Here is a 19,836-nt window from a genome sequence, read left to right as displayed (position 1 = left end):
GCGGGGCCTCCAGAAGGAACAGGAAAGGAGGCACCATCGGGAACCGGGGCTCAGATGGTTCCCACCACAGCTGCCACCACAGGTCTGATGAGGAGTCCCCTTCCCTGCCCTGGGGAATCCGGTTGGAGAGCAGGAAGCCGCTGTGGTGGTGCTGCGGGGCTTGACAGACTTTAGTGTGCATAGAAATCGCCTAGGGTTCTGTGAAGAGGAAGCTTCTGGTTCACTAGCTCTAGGGTTGAGCCTGAGAGAGATTCTGCGTTTCTGACAAGCTCCCAGGACACATTGCTGCTGCTCTGAGGGGCTGGGGGACTGGGGCCAAGTTCACCATCAGTCCCTTGAAAAAGAGCAAGCCGTGATTTGAGTAAGATGTAGAATGTTTCTGCTTCTTGTCACACTTTCTAATGAGCATAGCATTTCTTAGAGCTTCCAAATCTCGCCGGCATCTTTTCTTGCTAGAAATTCCCGACCTTTCTTCCAGAGTCCCTCTGTCTCTTCTTCCTTCCATCCATCCTTCCTTCCTTTCTTCCCTTCTGTTCACAAGCAGCCCCAGGCCTGGGCCCATTGGTGGGGAGGGAGAGAAGAGGCTCCAAAGGGTAGATTATGCTTTCTCTTCCCACCAGAGCCAAGTATGGAAACCTAAAATAGGGCAACGGAGGGAGACAAAGCAGAGAACAGAACGAGGAATCTGACTCCCACCTGCTGCTACCAGCCTTCCCCAAAGAGCCACAGTTGAGGCTCTTGGCTGTTGGGCACTCCCTCCCCCTCCATCCCCCCAGCCCAGGCTTTGTGGCCTGGGTTCCCAAGGACACCTCATCTCATAGGTGGCATATGAGGAGGGCAGAGTAAGCCAAGACAGTACCCGTCTTCTGGTTGGCAGTAGAGAACAGGATGGGTCAGGGTTGGGGGCTGAGGGGCCCTTCTTACCCAAATAGAGGGGAGGCAGGAGGACTGCTAGGGCCGGAGCTGGGGGAGAATGCTGAACCACTCTCCAGACCTGCGGCAGGGAGTGGGGGCATCACTCAACAGTCACGGCCACTCAGGATCCCAAGGCATGGGGTTCCAGCTCACTCGTAAGCCCTGGGGTACCACTCCCCAGGCCAGATGGATGCTAGGGGGCTGCTGGGCTGCCTCTGTCTAGCCAGAGTTAGGGAGCAAAGGTCTGGTCAGGTCACTTCCTCCCAGTGTATTGGTCCCCCCACTTCCTCCTCCTCTGCCTCTTGGAGGTGCAGCCACCCAGCCGGAAAGACTGGGTGCTGGATGAGAGATGGGGAGCGATAAGAGTCAGGCTGAGGAGTTAGCCCTACAGCTCTCTCCTCTCCAGTTGGGTTGCAGTTTCCCAAGCCCTGTTTGTCTTAGGGATTAACTGCACCCATTTCCTAATTGTTCTGCTGCAGCAGGGAGGGCAAGGCAACCTGCAGCCTCCTACATGCAGCACGAGAGGAGGGCAGCACCTGGGGCTGCCCCCCGCCCCATCCCGCCTCCTGGTTGACTGCCTCCTCTCCCACCTCTGCTCGGATGCAGCCCAGCTCCGCTGCCTCTCAGTCCCTGGGTGGGTAACAGACCAGCTTAGGTCTCACTCCCAGACCTCAGTGCTAATCAGTCGTCTGTTTGTCCTGGCCCCCTGCCCGGGGCCTGGAGATTCCCACACCCACTTTTCCTAATTGCATGGTCCCAGCTTCAGCCTGGCCACCAACCCCTTCCCAAATGCCCCCTTCTTCTGGTCCTCCCCACCATGCCCAGCCCCAGGCATACCCAGTGAAAGGCAGTCTAGGAGAGGAGTATATGAGTGCATGTGTGTGTGAGCATGTGTGTGTCTGTGTGTGCACATGGATATACGAGCATGTATGTGAGCTCGTGCCTCTGTGTGTCCATGTGTGACAGCATGTGAGTGTGAGCATGCATGAGCATGCATGTGTGGGTGTGTGAGCATGCTACAAGTATGAGTGTGTTGTGAGTGTAAGTGTGTGAACGTGTGTATATGTGAGTGTGTGGGTGTGTGAGCATGTGCCTTGTGAGTATATCATGAGTGTGCAAGTGTGTGCGTGTGTGTGACTTGTGCTCTCCTGTCTCTGGCCCTCTCGGACCCAGCCTAAGGTTGCCCCTAAGCCCCCTTGGCCTCATTCTGGTCCCAGCTCCAGCTTCTCCCATCTCACACCCTGCCACTCCCATTCCCACCAGTTCTGGAAAATTCTTCCCACTGCTGTGCTTCCCTTGCTCCCATCACTCCCAGGTTCTGGCCAAGTTTCCACTTGACCGCAGAGCCAGCAGTATCCTACTTGCTCTCTAGCCCAGGATCCTCTGTCTGACCCCCAAGGCCAGACCCCTCTCCGGAGGCCCCACCTGCTGGACAACATCTCTGACTCTCTCTCCTGAGCCGAGCCTGCCTGTGTCTGTCTGTATGTGGGATCATGTGTCTCCAAGGGATGGAGGGAAAGAGGAAGGAGTGAGGAGCGAGAGAAGGAAGGAGGCCGGGCTCAGACGGTGTCATTAGGAGCTATTAATGCCCCTCATCAAGGGTTATTAATAAACATGATGTGCCACTTGCTCTGCACACCCTGGCTGAGTACAGGCCCAGCGGGGCAGGCCCGATATTCACAGCTGAGTAACCTCCAAGCCCACGGCACAGCCATCAGCCTCAGGAGGCTCGCTCTGCCAGGAGACTTCACAGGATGGACTCCCAGGGCTCCAAGGGTGGACGGAGGCAGCATCCCCATCCTCAGCCCCCACACCATCTACTCCCCGGCAGCCACCGAGCCTTTCCCTCCAGGGTCCAGCCAGGAGCTCAGCCCAGTAAAGACCCTTACACTTGGACGGCGCTGCGGGACTTTAGAATATTCCATTTCCTAATTGCACCTTCACAACAGCTCTGTGAAGAAACCAGGGCAGGTATCGTTATCATCGCCACTTTATAGGTACGGAAACTGAGACGCTGTGAAATTAAGTGTCTTGCTCAAAGTCATGTAGCTAATTGGTAATGACATTGGACTGAAGCCCGGGCTGCCCTGTAGGAGAATGGCTGTGTTAGACGCTGAGTTGCTCATTGACTGAGGCTGCTTTGACTGGATGGCTCCATTTCCATCGTTCTTGTGGCTGCCAGAAATCAGCAAAGCAGGGCAGCAAGCCTTTGCTCTCCAAGGCGTGGGGAGTGGGGGGATCCTGCACCTTAGCGGGGAATTTCCTGGACGGCGGGGATCTGAATGAGCGAACTCACGCAAAGACCCTGGCGAGATGCCCGCACACCACGGGCACTCCACGAGAGGTGGTTCCCCTTTCTTTGCCTGATGGTCATGACATAAACATTCAATTATTGGCCCCTAAGGAGGCTGGGGCAGGTGGAAAGCTGAATGGCCCATTCTTTCTATTTGTTTTTGTTTTTGTTTTGAGACAGAGTCTCACTCTATTGCCCAGGCTGGAGTGCAGTGGCATGATCTGGCCTCACTGTAACTCTGCCTCCCGGGTTCAAGCGATTCTCCTGCCTCAGCCTCCCAAGTAGCTGGGACTACAGGTGCCTGCCACCATGCCTGGCTAATTTTTGTATTTTTAATAGAGACTGGGTTTCGCCAAGTTGGCCAGGCTGGTCTCGAACTCCTGACTTCAAGTGATCCGCCCGCCTCGGCCTCCCAAAGTGCTGCAATTACAGGTGTGAGCCACCATGCCCGGCCTTTATTTGCTTCTCAGCTTTGCAATCTCATGCCGTAGTTGGGTGCAAAGTTGGCATCCACGGTGACAACCACAATGGTATTTAAAATCACATAAGAAGACAAGAACTAGTGTTCTAATAAGATGGCTATCCAAAATAGGTAAGAGAAAAGGAGTTGGGGAGCAAAAAATATAAGATTTGAGATATCAGGGAAATGTTTTTACGAGGAATACCCAATTCCCTATATGACTTCAGATAACTGAGGCATCCTGGCAACCTGAGGTTGATAGCAAAAGCTACTTTTGTTCTAAGTGTCTAGAAAGGGCAGTCTTCTATTTAAAGTGATATCAGTGCATAGTAATCATATTTAGCAACAAACTCCTGATATTTGCTTCCAACTTAATATTTCTGTCTACTTTTTTTTTATTTTTGAGACTCCCACTCTGTCACCCAGGCTGGAATGCAGTGGTGCAACAATATAGCTCACTGCAGCCTCGAATTCCAGGCTCAAGTGATTCTCCCACCTCCGCCTCCCGAGTAGCCAGGACTACAGGAACACACCACCTCGTCTGGTTAATTTTTGTAATGTTTGGTAGAAATGGGGTCTCGCTATGCTGCCCAGGCTGGTCTGGAACTCCTGGCCCCAAGCAATCCTCCTGCCTCGGCCTCCCAAACTGCTGGGATTACAGGCATGAGAAACTGCACCCCGACTCTTGTCTATTTCTAAGAGAAACAGGCTTAATAAGACCATATATTGTGTTCTTTATTTCTTTCCTTATTCTTAAGCCCACCCCTGAACCCCATCCAGAGAATGAGTGACCCATGACAGGCAAGGGTCATAGGAGGTGGCTCCACAATTTCCTATGGCTCAGTCTGCTCTCTGAGTATCAGGGACTGAAAGTAACTTGGGCAAGTTCCCCAAGCAGGAGTTCCCCAAGGGCAGAGAGTTGAGAGTCCCAGCCAGTACAGGCCCCAGAGGGACCAGGGGCTCGAAGCTGCCATCTGCGTGACAAGAAGCTTTGGAACCAAAATGCAAAGAAAAGAAAGATGTTCTCAGGGCAATTGTCTCTATGTGGTAGGATCCAGGGAAATGCTTTTTCTTTCTAGTGCCTTTGTGTGTTTTACAATTTTTCTACAAGGAACATGTAGCCCTTTTACGACCTGAAACAAAAATTACTGTTTGTAAAAGGGAGGTGTTTGGGTTTGGGGGTCCAAGAGTTACCTGCTCTGAGTGAGGCCATTGATGACAAAATTCAGCCACATCCTGCTCTGACCTGCCACGTGGGCAGTGTCCCCAAGTAAAGGCCCACCCACGTCCTTTCTTGATAGGGAAGGCAGCTCAGCCAGCCAGCTGTGGTGGCCCTCCTGGGTCACAGTTACTGATCATTTGGAGAAGAGAAGAAGCCTTGCCTGGGATCTGTGGACCCAGAGTTTAGGTTGCTGAGAGCTTTGAGTCTCAGAAATCAGAGGTACTGTCTGCCATTCCAGTCTTACCCCATCCTGCATTTCCAGCCTTCTCTTGAGATTCTTGAAGACACACATGCTGGTTCTGGCTTCAACAGACAGTGAGGTCATTTGAAATGTTCTCATATCTCATGCACACATTTATACATTGCTAGGCAGCTTTCTCAACCTAAGCTGCCCTTCCCCTCCTTTATCTTGTCTACTGGAGAACTGAAAAACTCCTATACATCCTTCAAGGCCCCATATCTAGCCTCCTTTCAATAACTTTCTCTGATCACTACCCCAAAACAGTTATCTCTTCCTTCTTCTCTGCTCCCCCAGCATGGCCTCTAGGCCTCGATTATTTAGGCCTGTCATTGTTATTTCTTTGTGATTTATCTGTTCTAGCAGATCAGAGGCTCCTTGATACCATGACCTATGTCTTAATTATATTTCTGCCTCTAACACAGGCCTCTCATTTATTCATTCATCTACCCATCTCCCCAGCTACCATTCCTCAGGGCCAGCTTTGTGCTAGATACTATCACACACACACAGCTGCAAGATGGTGTGACGTTTTTGGCAACCATACGACCTAGAACAAAGGGCCTGGAAAGCCTGTACTTTTCAAGACTCAGACACCCTGGGCCTTGGGAAATCTTGTCTCTTAACCTGGTGTCATGGAGGATGATGACATTCTGGGTGAAGCTCCTCCCATCCTGGGTTCAACCTCAAAAGCTCCTTACTCCAAGAAGCAAATCATTCTCCCTCAACCGCACATTGGTACATGGCTTAGACAGCTTTCTCAACTTAAGCTGCCCTTGCCCTCCCTCATCTTGTCCACTGGAGAACTGAAAAGCTCCTACACATCCTTCAAGGCCCCAAAATCTAGCTTCCTTTCAATAGTGCCCAACCCCACTTTGGCATCTGGAGATCCAGAGAAGTAACCAATTCCAGATTTGAAGCCAAACTAGGAATCAAAGCCCAGGAGTCCCATCGCCAGTCTGTGCCAAGATACCAGGATCTGCCATGCACCCATTGGCATCTCCTAAGATGATATTCACCAAGCTATCCCCACTGCCCATGAAGGCGCCAGGAAAAGGCCTACCAAGTCTTTGATATGGACATTTCTGGAGGGAAACGGGTCCATGAAATAACTGGCCATCCTACACCCTGGAGTCTAGAAGTACTCAGCTCCTAGGAGGGCTTAGATCTGTGCCTCCTTCTTCCACTTCCCACGGGCTTCATTCCACCCACCTCAGCGGCCATCCCTCCTCTCCCCAACCCCAGGGCAAAAGAGAAGGCCATGGGGTTAATTGACTGGAAGCCTCTCCCTGGCAGCAGGCAGTAGTCTCCAGAGCTGGGTCTTCTCTAGGCTGGCGTTAGGTGGTCCCTGGGGACCTCAGAGCCTGGGAGCTGTCAGTGCCTTCCGCTCACTTACCCTTTGTTAATTGCAGAATATACAGATTGCTGGGTAGCGCTTTCCAGTTCTGTGCCTTTTCCTGGATCCTTTGCCACTTGGCAGCCTGCAGGCAGCTGTGCAAAACAGCAAGGAGCTTTCTTGTTTGGTGCCAGTGTCAGAGAGCTTGGAACTCTGTTTTCATTTTCCCTTTTTTTCTCATTTCTTCCTCCCCACCCTCAAGTACTCTGTTTTGCTAATTTCTCCGTCTACTTTCCTTTATCTGCATGACACCTTTCTGTGCCTCACTTTCCAAGTTAGGGACTCTTCCGATGCCTGTCCCCCCATCCCCACCCTCCCCAATTCCCCCATCCCCACCCTCCCCAATCCCCCCATCCCCACTCCCACCTTTCACCCAGGGATCAAAAAGCAAAACTTCCCGCTCTGACGGGGGTTTGCACCCAGACAGGAGAAGATTGAATCCTCCTGTGCAAATGGGAAGAGGTGGGAAAAGAGATTAAATCCTCCCTCACTCAAGGATATGTGCGACTGACCCTTTGCTCTGAGGGACCACGAGCCTGCATATCTGGGGCCTTCACAAATGCCCTGGTGGGTGGGCCACTGCCTACAGGTGATTGAAGGGGAGTGAGGGAACTGGGCCAGCATCCTTGCTGAGACTAGCAGTGAGCCATACCCCTTCCCCACACTGCAGACCTCACACACCAAATCCAGCCAGATCCTTTACCTAAGGGGTTCCCCAGGTGAGGGAGGAGTGTCACTGGACCCGCAAGTCTATGAAAGGCCTCAGAAAATGCAGCTCTCTGTCCCTATGGGGACACCCAAAGGATAGAGGTTGTTAAGTAGGGATGGCTCAAGTTGCAAAGGCTAGGCCCTGGGCCGGAGTGCCCATGGACTTTGACTATACCCACCATGTGCAGAGCATCTCATGGGTCACAAAGATGGGCAGGGTGTAGTCCCCACCCTTGAGGAGCTGAAGCTTCTGTGGTTTCTCTCCTGTCCAGTGGGGCTAAAGATCTCTGCCCTTCCCCTGAATGGGATGTTGTGAGACCAATTGGTTGGATGGTTGCCTGGAGAATAAGGCTGAAAGCCTGTTACAAATGCAAGGTAATAGCAGTGGGGATAGACCCCTGGCTTTCAGCACCACGCTCTTTACCTGACCCAGATGGGACAAGTCTGGGAAGACAGTCTGCATCACCCTGGACTGAGAAGGGGGTTGCTATGACTCTCAGTCGAGCCACAACTTTCCCTGAGTATCTTACTTGCCAGTTCCAGGCTAGCTTGCCAGAGAAGCAGTGGGCTCTGAGGTGGGAGAGAGCTGGAAAGGAAATCTCATGTTCTAGGAACCCAGAAGCACCTCCAAAGTGTTCACAGTGTTGAGCCCCCTTCTCTGCAGTTAGAATAATTTGCACCTAGTCCTGTGCCAAGCAGTCATGCACAAAACCAGTACCCTACACTCACATACATGTGCACATGCATACACACACAGACATACACACACACACACACACACACACAACTGGGGCCAGCTTCTAGGAAAAAGGAGTGACTGCTATTCTTTTTCTTTTCTTTTCTTTAAATTTTATTTTATTTAAGTTCCGGGGTACATGTACAGGATGTGCAGGTTTGTTACATAGGTAAACGTGTGCCATGGTGGTTTGCTACCCCTATCAACCCATCACCTAGGTATTAAGCCCCGTATGCATTAGCTATTTATCCTAATGTTCTCCCTCCCCCTGCCCCCACCACGGACCCCAGTGTGTGTTGTTCCCCTCCCTGTGTCCATGTGTTCTCATTGTTCAGCTCCCACTTGTAAGTGAGAGTATGTGATGACTACTATTTTTCTTATACCTTGAGCATTTAAGAGTCTAAGGAATTCACCTCCTCCTCCCTTCCCTTGCTAGGAGATTCATGGGTATTTTAGACTCCCCATCTCCAGAGGATGCCGATGAGGAAGAATTGCCTTCCCCAGGCCCTCCAGTCCCAGACTTAGAAACGCCCGGAATGTTCTCCTAGGCACATTACCCAAATACCTCGGTATTCCTGGCCTTCTCTCCCGAAAAACCCATCCTGGGCTTTTCAGTATTCTTTTTTTTTTTTTTTTTTTTTTTTTGAGACGGAGTCTCACTCTGTCGCCCAGGCTGGAGTGCAGTGGCCGGATCTCAGCTCACTGCAAGCTCCGCCTCCCGGGTTCACGCCATTCTCCTGCCTCAGCCTCCCGAGTAGCTGGGACTACAGGCGCCCGCCACCTCGCCCAGCTAGTTTTTTGTACTTTTTAGTAGAGACGGGGTTTCACCGTGTTAGCCAGGATGGTCTCGATCTCCCGACCTCGTGATCCGCCCATCTCGGCCTCCCAAAGTGCTGGGATTACAGGCTTGAGCCACTGCGCCCGGCCAGCTTTTCAGTATTCTTGAGGATGAGAAACTGAACTACATCTATGTTGTCTGTAATTTCTATAATTACAGTTCACCCTTAAACAATGAGGGGGTATGGGTGCCACCCCCAACAAAGTCAAAAATCCAAGTATAACTTTGGATTCTCCCAAAATTTAACTACTAATAGCCTACTGTTGACTGGAAGCCAATAACATAAACAGTCAATTAACATGTTTCATATGTTATATGTATTCTATACTGTAGTCTTAAAATGAGGTAAGCTAGAGAAAAGAAAATGGTATTTAAAAAATTCTAAGGAAGAGAAAATACATTTCCTACTTGTTAAGTGGAAGTGGATCATCATAAAGGTCTCTGTCCTCATCGTCTTCACACTGAGTGGGCTGAGGAAGAGGAAGAAGAGTAGGGGTTGGTCTTGCTGTCTTGGGGTGGCCGAGGCAGAAGAGGTGGAAGAGGTGGAGGAGGTGGAAGGGGAGGCAGGAGAGGCAGGCACACTCACTGTAACTTTTGTTGAAAAAACATCTGTTTATAGGTGGACACAAATCAAACCCATGTTGTTCAAGGGTCAACTATATTTCTTTTTTTTAACCTTAGCATTTAAACAAGTTCCTCTTGAAAACATCAGCCTGTCTTAGCTATAGGAAGGGAAAGGAGATTTGGTCTGTGCTCAGCCCATCTTAAAAAGGCAAGAGCACATCTGGAGTCTGGGCTGGGGGAGGCAGCAGGGTCAAAGTGAGGAGGCCTAAGGTGTGGGGAAGCTCTTAGCAGACCCTGCAGGTTCAGCCATAAACCTTCCCTCCTTGGTCAGTCCTGGAGGGGCTACAATTTCTACCATAGAATCAATACCTGGTAGGAGCCTTCGGAGACTAAATGTTAAAAGGTGAGAAAGCTCAACTTTCAGCCTCCTTCAGGGTCTCCTTCCAAAGCCTGTCTCTTGTCAGACATGACAGGAGTGGTGTCCGTATTCCTCAAACGCTGGGCTGGTACTCCCTCCTCCCCGGGCACTTTCCTAGCCCAGCAGCCCTGAGCAGTGCTCAAAACTACAGGTTTCTCCCTCTTACCTCCTGAAACTTCCTTGAATCTCATCCATCCCTAAAGAGTTTCAGCTTTCTAGTGTGATCACAGGCTAGAAGTGACATTCTAATCCAAATATTTGTTTTGAGACAGGGTCTCACTCTGTCATCTAGGCTGAAGTGCAGTGGCACCACCTTGGCTCAGGATCAGCTCCCTGGGCCCAGGTGATCCTCCCAGCTTTGTCCCCTAAGTAGCTGAGACTACAGGTATAGACCATCATGCCCAGATAATTTTTGCATTTTTTTGTAGAGATGAGGTTTTGCTATGTTGCCTAAGCTGGTCTCAAAATCCTTGGCTCAAGCAATCCGCCCAACTCAGCCTCCCAAAGTGCTGGGATTACAGGTGTGAGCCATTGCACTTGGCCATCATGAAGATATTTTAGAAGAGCTAAAGTCAGGTGGCAGGGTCCCCATTTTCACCACAGCCCCAGCCCTCCTGATAATATCTCCGTATTTTAATCATGGTCTTTGGAAAATGATGCCTCCCATAGAAATACTGGGATTGTCATGATGTCACAGAAAGAGTGCAGGATGGCACTGAGGTCAAAAGGCATGAGACCTTGAGTCAGCTGATTTTGAAGGGCCTAAGGTCCAAGGTCTCATTCTCCTTGAACATTCTGGGGTTTTCCCTCTCTGGAGCCCAACTCTCTCATCTTTTAGAATTTAGTTTCCTAAGGCCCCTACCAGGTGTTGATTCCATGGTAGAAATTGTAGCCCCTCCAGGACTGACCAATGAGGGAAGGTTTATGGCCAAAGGGAACTTAGGCAATTCTTAGGACAATCCAAGTAAATCACAGCTTCTGACCCCACACCATGTGGGGGCCCTTCTGCCACCAGGTCCTCCCCTGTTCTTTCTGCCAGTGAGGACCAGCACCTGTCTGTGGGATCAGCTCCGGGGGGGGGGGGGACCTGAACAGTCCATTTGCCATCAGTGCCCCAGTCAAGCACTGGGTCTGCTGAGTGACTAGGAAGGGCCAGTGGCTTGCCTCAGCAAACCCAACATAAGGATTTGCAGAGTCTTTGCCTATGCTGGCCCCGGTTGATAAGGAAAGCTCCCCAGAGTGAAAGGATGAAGAAAGGGAGCCTTCCCACCCCATCAAGGAGCCAGATCAGCCTTTCCACCCGCTGCGGCCCTGCACAAACCAGCTCCCTGATCTGACCGGCCCCAGCCCCCACCCTTACCCGCTCCCTGGCCTCACTCTGAGTGGAACCCAAGCCTGGGGGGAATTGAAAAGAAACAGCCAGCTTAGGTTGCTGTTGTTTTGTTTAAACAAACTGCTGGCTGGACTGACTTGGAAAGGAATAAGGGGAGGATGAGGAGCTCAGGGCAGACCAGGCTGGGCAGGTCTTCCCTGAGCTCAGCCCCAGAACTCTCCATCTTGCTAGGGTGGCAGAAGAGCTCTGCAGGGAGAGTGGCTGCTGGGCATCTGTCAAGGCCTTCCCTCCTCTCCTGGAAGAGATGGGCATCAAGGAGACAGGTTTCCATTCTCCAATCCCTTATCCTTGTGGGCCGCAGCCCTTTGGCCACATGTGGGCCTGGATAATGCCAGCCCTGGATAATGCCAGGCCCAAAATGTGGGGAGTTGGGGGACTACACTGAAAGGGGAGTGAGACAGAGCTGGAGTGTGCATCACCGTATGGGTGGGACCTGACGTTGAAGGCTGCCCAGATTCTCCTGAGCAGAAGAGAACAGGATCAGGGAGAGTGGAAGGAAGTTAAAGGAAAGAGATCTCGGCTGAGCATGGTGGCTCATGCCTGTAATCCCAGCACTTTGGGAGCCTGAGGCGGGTGGATCACCGGAGATCAGGAGTTCGAAACCAGCCTGACCAATATAGTGAAACCCCATGTCTACTAAAAATACAAAAATTAGCCAGGCATGGTGGCGGGCCCCTATAATCCCAGCTACTCAGGAAGTTGAGGCAGAAGAATCGCTTGAACCCGGGAGGTGGAGGTTGCAGTGAGCCAAGATCACACCACTGCATTCCAGCCTGGATGACAGAGCGAGACTCCAAGAAGAAAGAAAGAAAAGGAAGGAAGGGAGGGAGGGAGGGAGGGAGGAAGGAAGGAAGGAAGGAAGGAAGGAAGGAAGGAAGGAAGGAAGGGGATCTCACCTGCATCAGGTGAAGAAGACGAAGTACAAGGGGCTCATGGGGGAAGGGTCTATCTTTCCACAGTCTCCTGCTTCTTCTTCCAACCAAATGAGACCTAGGTCTATAGGAACCAGCCTTGGAAGAGGGATATCTGACCAAGAGGCCCAAAGTGAGGACAGTAATAGAGAAGCTGCAGTTCAAAGGGGAGGAGATATGGTGGGTTCTGGACTAGGCAAGTAGGACTTTAGTTCTATAAAAGGTAAACCACAAGCTAGGGGATTGGATCTCACCTACCCCTGCCCCCACCTCAAGCAGGGCCTCCCACCTCTCCCCCATCCTCCCAGGATCCCATGAGCCCCTCTTCTAGGCTTGGTGAAAAGGTAGCCAGGGCACAGTTAGGTGTCGGCAGACTCAATTAAGAGTCATGCTAATCACCTTCATTAAGGCTATAAAACCCCACACCTAGGGGCCTCGGGGCTCCCTGGCATGGCCTGGGGCCCCTGAGCCATGGCTCAGAACCAGGGGCCCGGCTCCAGTCTCTTTCATCTGAGCATCTCCTGGTCCTGCACAAACAGTAATTAGCACCCACCCCCGGGGTCACCTCATTATCCCACAGACACCGCGTGGAGGGGAGGAGGGAGGGAAAGAGAGGAGGGAAACTGAGGCTGTCCCAGTGGCCAAAGAAACTGCCCCAGAGTTGTGGGCTAAGTTAACTGAGGGTGGGGAGAAGCTACCACAGAATCAGGCAGTGTAGCCTCCTCCTGCCTTCCCTTCCCCCACTGGTTGCTCAGAGCCCATTGCTTAATATTCTAAAGCTTCCAAAGGGAGCAGAATCCTCCCTCCAGAGAAGATGGGCTCCTTAGCAAGATCCAGAGAACTGCAGATCTAAGCGCCTCCCTTAGATCTGACCAGACCCCGCAGGTGATGTCAAGCGCCCAGTTTTAGGCACCGATGGGGATCATGGAACAGCTCTTTGGGAAGTGTCCTACAGGGCTTCTCTAGAGGCAAGGTGTCCATTTGCCACCCTCAGCAACATCTGTGTCTGTCCTCTCTCCCTGGATCCCCTGAGGTACCCATTCCAAAACCCCACTCACTGCCCTGTCTCCCAAAAGCAGCCATACATCCTCCTCCTCTCTCATCTTCCTCCTCTCCCATCCTCCTTCCTCTCCCATCTTCCTTCCTCTCCCATCCTCCTTCCTCTCCCATCCTCCTTCCTCTCCCATCCTCCTTCCTCTCCCATCATCCTTCCTCTCCCATCTTCCTTCCTCTCCCATCCGCCTCCTGCAGAGAAAGAAGCAATCCCGCAGAGCCCACGTGGCCTGAAGTGTGCCCAAGGCGTAACCTACAGCCCTGCTTGTCTCTTCTTTCAGGGTGCCGACCTGAAGAAAGGGAAGATTCAGGGCCAGGAGTTATCAGGTGAGTAAGACATAGGGACCCCTTCCCCCAGCCAGGGCATCAGTAACGATCACAGAACCTCATGGTGCTGCTTTGTCGTGTGCTAGCGCCAGCCTGAGAGTTTTCTCGGATGCCCTGATTTCATCTCCACAACTGCCTTTTATGGTCACTGCCATCAGTGTCCCCATTTTAAAGAGGATAACACTGAGGCACAGACCATCCTGTGCCATGTGAACAGCTAGTAAGGAATGCAGCCAGCGTCACAGTGCAGGGGGCCATCTGACTGGAGGCTGCTTGCAACACCTGTCCACCCCCATCCTCCTCCCAGCTCCCCTCTCTCAGATCCCTGCCCCAGGATGGTGCCCCAACCTACCTTGAAAGGGATGCTCAGGTAGTGGGCTGGCCTCTGGCACAGGACTGGGCACCAAACTTAGCCTTGCAGTTCCATGAAGCAGCATGGGCTTCGGCACCAATCAGGCCTGGATTCAAATCCCAGCACCACCACTCACTGCTGGCCTGGCTTCACCTCTCAAGCCTCCAGGAAATGGGAAGATGGAGGAGATGTCATAAGTGAAGGCCTACAGCCCAGGGCCTGGCCCGGAGAAGTAGTCTAGCATGTGTGAACCCTTTCCTCTCCTCCTCATGCCTCAATTCTCTGCCTTTGGAGGTTTTGAATGGGGAATTCTTGAGGAAAGCCCTAGTGAGAGGCCTTAGTCTGTATCTCCCTTGAGGATAAATTCTCCATTGCGCAGATCCAGTGAGTTCTCACTTCAGACTTGTCCGCACAGAACCGAAGTCACCAGTTTTGGGCAGCGTCGAGTGTGCCCACGGTGGAGTGCACTCCACAGCCCACATACCCACCCACCTCGCCCACACTGACTTGCGCACGAGGAGACTCCCTGGCACCCACCTGTGCTCAGACGACTTCCTCAGCACTGGTGGTGTTTAGGAAAAATGCTCCTTTACCTGCATTTACACACACACTAACAGGGCCTCCAAAACAGCCTCAGGGTGTTTGCACACTGGCTTTTCGTGTGCACACACCCGCCCCAAGTGGAGATCTCCAACCACACACACTCACATGGCTCCAAGCACATCCAGCTCTGCTCTCACTCTGAGTGCGCACGCGTGCACACACACACACACACACACACACACACACACACATCTGATCTGCGATCCAAAAATGCAGGGAAAGATGAATCGTCAGGAATTCCCCGGCTGTTGGCATGCTGGAAGCCACCAGTGGCCGGAAGTGCACAGTGAGGGACGCTTCCAATGCTCCAAGCAGCAAGTCGTGCTTTTGTTTAATGATCGGGAGAGAAAAGAAGGGGAGATGGCCATAAAGGACCAATACTCCCTCCCACCAACATCCTCATTGCAAATGCTTCTTTCCCACCCACCCAGGAAGATTCTTGGCTCCAGCCTGGCTCTCCTCCATGGAAAGGAAGATGGAGAGAGGGAAGGGGAGTGGGAAGGGCTGAAGTATGCTGGGAAAGAGGCCCACCTTGAAAGACCCAGGCCAGGCCAGCAAGATCTTGTCTCTCTGCATGGACTTGGGAGAAGAATGAGGGATGTCCCCACCCCACTTCCCCCGCTCCAAAAAAAAGCACAGCCTCCTGGAGGAAGAGGGAAGGAGTGGGAGAGGGGCCTTCTCCCCGGTGCCCCAAGCGCCCAGCTCCTACAGCTCCCATGATCAAACCTTTGAACCCAGTCCCACCCACCCTTGTAACCACTTCCAGATCCTCCAGACGCAGCCAAGAAATTGGCTTCTTTGGGGATTGAGTTCATAAGCAAATGCCGAAAAAATAAATAAAAATCCTCTGCCAAACACACTCGCAGAGGAAGATGGGCTTCTCTTGAGGCAGGAAATCCATCAGGATAGACTAAAGCAAAAACAGGACAATGCCAACACCCACCGGCCCATAAAGGCCTGGGAGCCACGCCAGCACCCGAGGCCTTCAAGCCAGCTCAGGGTGTTTCCTCTCGGACCACCTCCTCCCCAACTCTCACCCCCACCAAAATATGTTCTTCTTAAATGAAGATACTGAAGCTGAGATCCCACCAAATACAAATCCTAATGGTTTGCATGGGTGAGTCCCGATCTGGGGCCCCAGGGAGGTCAGCAGGACCATGGGAAGACAGAGAGCTCTGCCCTGGATAATATGGGATGGTGATGCCCACCTCTCTCCTTCTTCTACCTGTAGCCTACCAGGCTCCCTCCCCACCAGCACACAGTGGCTTCCATCGCTACCAGTTCTTCGTCTATCTTCAGGAAGGAAAAGTCATCTCTCTCCTTCCCAAGGAAAACAAAACTCGAGGTAAGACCTTCCCATCCTTCCATCCACCTCCAGGGTGAATTCTGGGGTGGAACCAATGCTTCATACATTTATGGGGAAATTAGGGCCTTGACCCCCACTCATGAGCCTTGGAGACTGGTGTCAAAGGCTGGTGTTTCTTGGGAGCAAACTGGAAGGAGTTCCTTAAAGATGTTGGCATCAGATGTGGTCTCCCTTGAGAAGTAAGTCCCACAGACTAATGTGAAGGCTCCAGCTGGGTGGGTTGCTATGTAAGGCAGGGTCTCAAAGTGGGTGACTGGAGCCAGGGAGAAAAGTGCCCCGAAACTTTGCATGGCATGTGCAGACAGCTGCCCCTGAACTTTGGCAAGTCACTGTGCTCTGTAATTGAGTCTGATCTGGGCAAGAGGACACTGGAATGCCACCCTGCCGGTCTATCCTCACGGGTTGCTAATTACTGGGTCGGCTGTGCCATCTCAGTGATGAGGTGAAGATGTCCCCCACCATCCCCCCTCCACTAGCTTCTCTGAGCAGCCCTCCTTGGCTTCTGGAGCAAACCAACTCCCTATAGCCTCCTCATGGCGAACCCTGCCTTCTTGGCCTCGGTCCTCCCGCCACCAGGGCCAGGGAGCAGGAGCAGTGGCCACTTGGCCACTGCAACATGCCACAAGTGACTCACCTGACCCAGTGTGAGCCATGCCCCCGACTCCCCCTCCCACCATCTGAGCCTTAGATTTCTCTTCCAGAAAATGGGAAATAAAGCCACCCCTGCACTCTATCACCTCCCCAGTTTTAGGGAGGGGGAGGCAATAGAGACTGCACAAATGCCATCTGAGAGTGCAAGGAGCACGTCCCCCAGGCTGGCAGGAAGGCAAGTGGGAGGGTGGGTGTCATCAGCCATTGCCTCTCACCCAGTGACCTTGACCAAACATCCACCCACTGGGAAGCCAGCACAGGTATTGCTACAGCTGCAATGCCGGAGGCCCCAGAGGAGAGGAACGTGGAGCCCAGAAAGGCACAGGTTGAGCGACCGGGCCCTTCAGATGTGCCAAGCAAGGCCCACCAATCACAGAGGGCTCCAGGCCACCCTGGGAGTGGAGCTGGTGCAAACTTTCCACCGGTGAACCTTCCCCAGGTGCCCTCAGCACCTTGCCAATCCATGAATCTGTTTAAACAGCTTTGCCAAAGACACACTTTTAAGTTTAGATGCAGAGAGAAGGAAACACAATTATGTATCTTGCCCAGACCAAGAAAAACTGTCTCCAGCACCCTGGCTACCAGTCTCACCAAAGATGTCAGGACCTCAGCCTATGACATTCCCCCACCCATGGGGTTCTCATAAAATGAGGCAGTGCCTCTGAGCCCCACCATGAGACTCCGGGGTTACCATGCCTATGCCCAGGGCAGGAGCCTCTCGCGGGGTAAGTGCCTTCTGAAGGCAGGATGTAGGCAAGGATAGAGCATCAGGAGATGCCATGAGGAGGGACAGACAAGGGAATAAGAGAGCTGCATACACCAAAGATGCTTCCCTACTCTGTGTGCTGGGGCTCCCGAGGCTCGACGGCAGCCTGTCCTCCAGAAACCACAGTGGCCTGAGGTACCAGCAAAGGCCTGACCCACCCCTCCCAGGATGTTGGTGACCAGGCAAGGAAGCCAAAACACACTGGGCCTGAAACCCATTGTTTGGTCTTGTGTACTTCCCCACCCCACCCCTTGACCCACCTTTCGTCCATGGGGAACTTAGAAACTGGACTTGCATCTGGACAGGGTTTAAAATGGCCCTCCCAGATGAAAGCCCCAGCCAAGGTCCCAGTCTTGCCATATGATGCCTTCCATGTGCCCAGCGCTGTGCTGGGAACTTCAGAGAAAATACAATCAAGGGCGCCAGGAATTTTCCCTGCCCTCAAGCAGCTTACAGTCTGCTTTGGAAATAATTAAATAACAATGCAGAGCAGGTTGTAATTAAACACTTAATTGTGTGATTCTAACTGTAAGGACAATTGGAAGTCTGTGGACTCAGGGATAGATCTCTTCCCTTCCTACCATGCCCTTCCCTCCAGAACACTGTGCCCTCTCCAGCCAGAGAGGATATAAAGGTGTTTTATTGTAGAATGAGGCAATCTGGACTCCCCTCTCTAGTTAGTGATTTCATTTTGAGGCCAATGAATGAACCTTGCTGGGCCTCGGTTTCCTCATCTAGAAAATGAGGGGTTGGCTCCAGATGATCTACAAATTTCTCTGGCCCTGAGGCCATGGGGAGGAGGTTGGAGCAGGGCTGGGCCCTAGAGAAGGAGGAGAGCTGAATCCTTGAGTGAAGGAAGAGGGAGCTCTGGGTTGGAGAAACCGTGTGTGTGTGTGTGTGTGTGTGTGTGTGTGTGTGTGTGTATTTTTTTTTTAAGTGAGAAAATGGAGGGGAAGGGGGAAAACAAGGTTCTCAAAAGTCTGGCAGAGGAGTGGCTTTTGCGGGTCGACTCTGGGAAGCTTCAAGATTATTTACTGGAGAAGCGATACTCAGAAGTCACTCTTTGGAGATGACGAACCTGGAAGGACAGGCAGAACTGACCAGAATGAGAGGACAGGACACCACCAGAGGGGTCAAGACATGAGACAGTGAGGTGTGGATGAACCCAGGGGTGATTGCAAAAGCAGAAACCCCGGGTCCTTGCACAGTGTTGAAACACTCAGGGTCTGGTGCTCTCTGAAGCACCTGGACAGTGCCTGGGGACTTATGGAGCCCAGGGCTGGACCAGTGCTTGGGAGGCCAGAGCATGGGGCCCCTGCCAATGAACAGAGGCCCCAGGACTTGCCTTGATCTAGATTTCTCTCCATGGGAGAGAATCCGTGGAGGAAGTGGGATGCCAGGGATTGGGTGGGGCGGCAGACGGGGGGGCAGTGTGGTGTAACCAGCTGCTTGTGTCCCCCGGGTGAACAGGCAGGAAAAGCTTCTAGAGACTCGAGGGGAAAGATCAGCCTACAGGAACCGGGTAGAGGGGCGTCTATGGCAGATGGGCCCCTGAACCCCATCCTATTCAGGCCTCTTCCCTCCCTGGATCTTATGGGTGAATGACAGGCTTAAGGTGAAGAAGGGGGCTTGAGATGATTCTAGTAGAGCCTGTCATGACTATGTAAAGGGGTGTGGGGATGGCATTGTTCAGACCCAAGGAGGTGAAACCCTTCCCAGAATTCCTTTTTTTTTTTTTTTTACTGTGACCCCATGACAATGTACAGGTGGTCAGCAAATGAGATCTTGACATCCCGACTCTGATTGTTTGATGTTGGCCGGGTGACCTCCCCTCCCTGGGTCTTGATTTTGACCTCATCAAGATAAGGGGTTAGACTAGTTGATCTGCAACTGAATGACCTGAAATTGATTTGCCCCCAGCTTCCTGGGCTGTCCTCACTTCTCTGTTCTGCCAAATAAATGCAGGGACCAGCTGATGAGGCTCGACTCTCCCGGCCAACCCTGACATTTCCTAGTAGAGGTCTTCCATCAGACCCCAGGAGGCCAGGAGCACAGCAAGGGCCCTGGAGGGGCTTAGAGCTACCCTGCTTCTAGCTGATGAAACCTTGCCCTGCCACCCCACTCCTCCTACCTTTGCCCTGCCCTGCCACCCCACTCCTCCTACCTTTGCCCTGCCCTGCCACCCCACTCCTCCTACCTTTGCCCTGCCCTGCCACCCCACTCCTCCTACCTTTGCACAGCTCCTTCCTCTCTGGCCACTTTTGAACCACGCTTGGCGTAACTCAGTAATGCCTTCTGCATTCGCTCAGCTGATGCCAGACGCCTAGTGTGTGCTTGGCGCTGTTTTGGGTGCTGTAAGAAGTCACCACGTGATGGTGTCCCTGCTCTCATGCATGTGTGGAGTCACCCTGGTGGAGCTCTGTGGATAGGCGGTGCTCACTGAGAGAGTTAGGGAAGATATTCAAACAGTGTAAGCATAACTGGTCCCCAGTGCGGGAGGAGCAGAGACCTCTGAACTCTAAACAGCCTTAACTGGTGCCTCTGACAAGGGCTGGCTGGCCAGCATCACAGGACAGCTGTGTGACGCATGTCCCAAAGGCCACACTTTACCTTTCCAGATTTGCAG

At 52.4% G+C, this 19,836-nt stretch overlaps 1 protein-coding gene across 4 annotated transcripts in view; it reads left to right on the top strand.

Moving 5' to 3' along the window:
• Positions 1-19,836, top strand: part of PEBP4 (phosphatidylethanolamine binding protein 4) — a 228,894-nt gene that overhangs the window by 201,769 nt on the left and 7,289 nt on the right. For all 4 annotated transcript variants that reach the window (XM_077942627.1, XM_015144898.3, XM_015144897.3 and 1 more), the window contains 2 exon segments: positions 13,427-13,472; positions 15,659-15,772. In XM_077942627.1, the coding sequence (XP_077798753.1) occupies positions 13,427-13,472; positions 15,659-15,772 (160 nt within the window).

Source organism: Macaca mulatta, chromosome 8, assembly GCF_049350105.2.
Source record: "Macaca mulatta isolate MMU2019108-1 chromosome 8, T2T-MMU8v2.0, whole genome shotgun sequence".
Classification (NCBI taxonomy): Eukaryota; Metazoa; Chordata; class Mammalia; order Primates; family Cercopithecidae; genus Macaca; species Macaca mulatta.
Note: the sequence above shows the minus strand (reverse complement) of the source record. Positions and strands in the feature narration are given on the sequence as shown.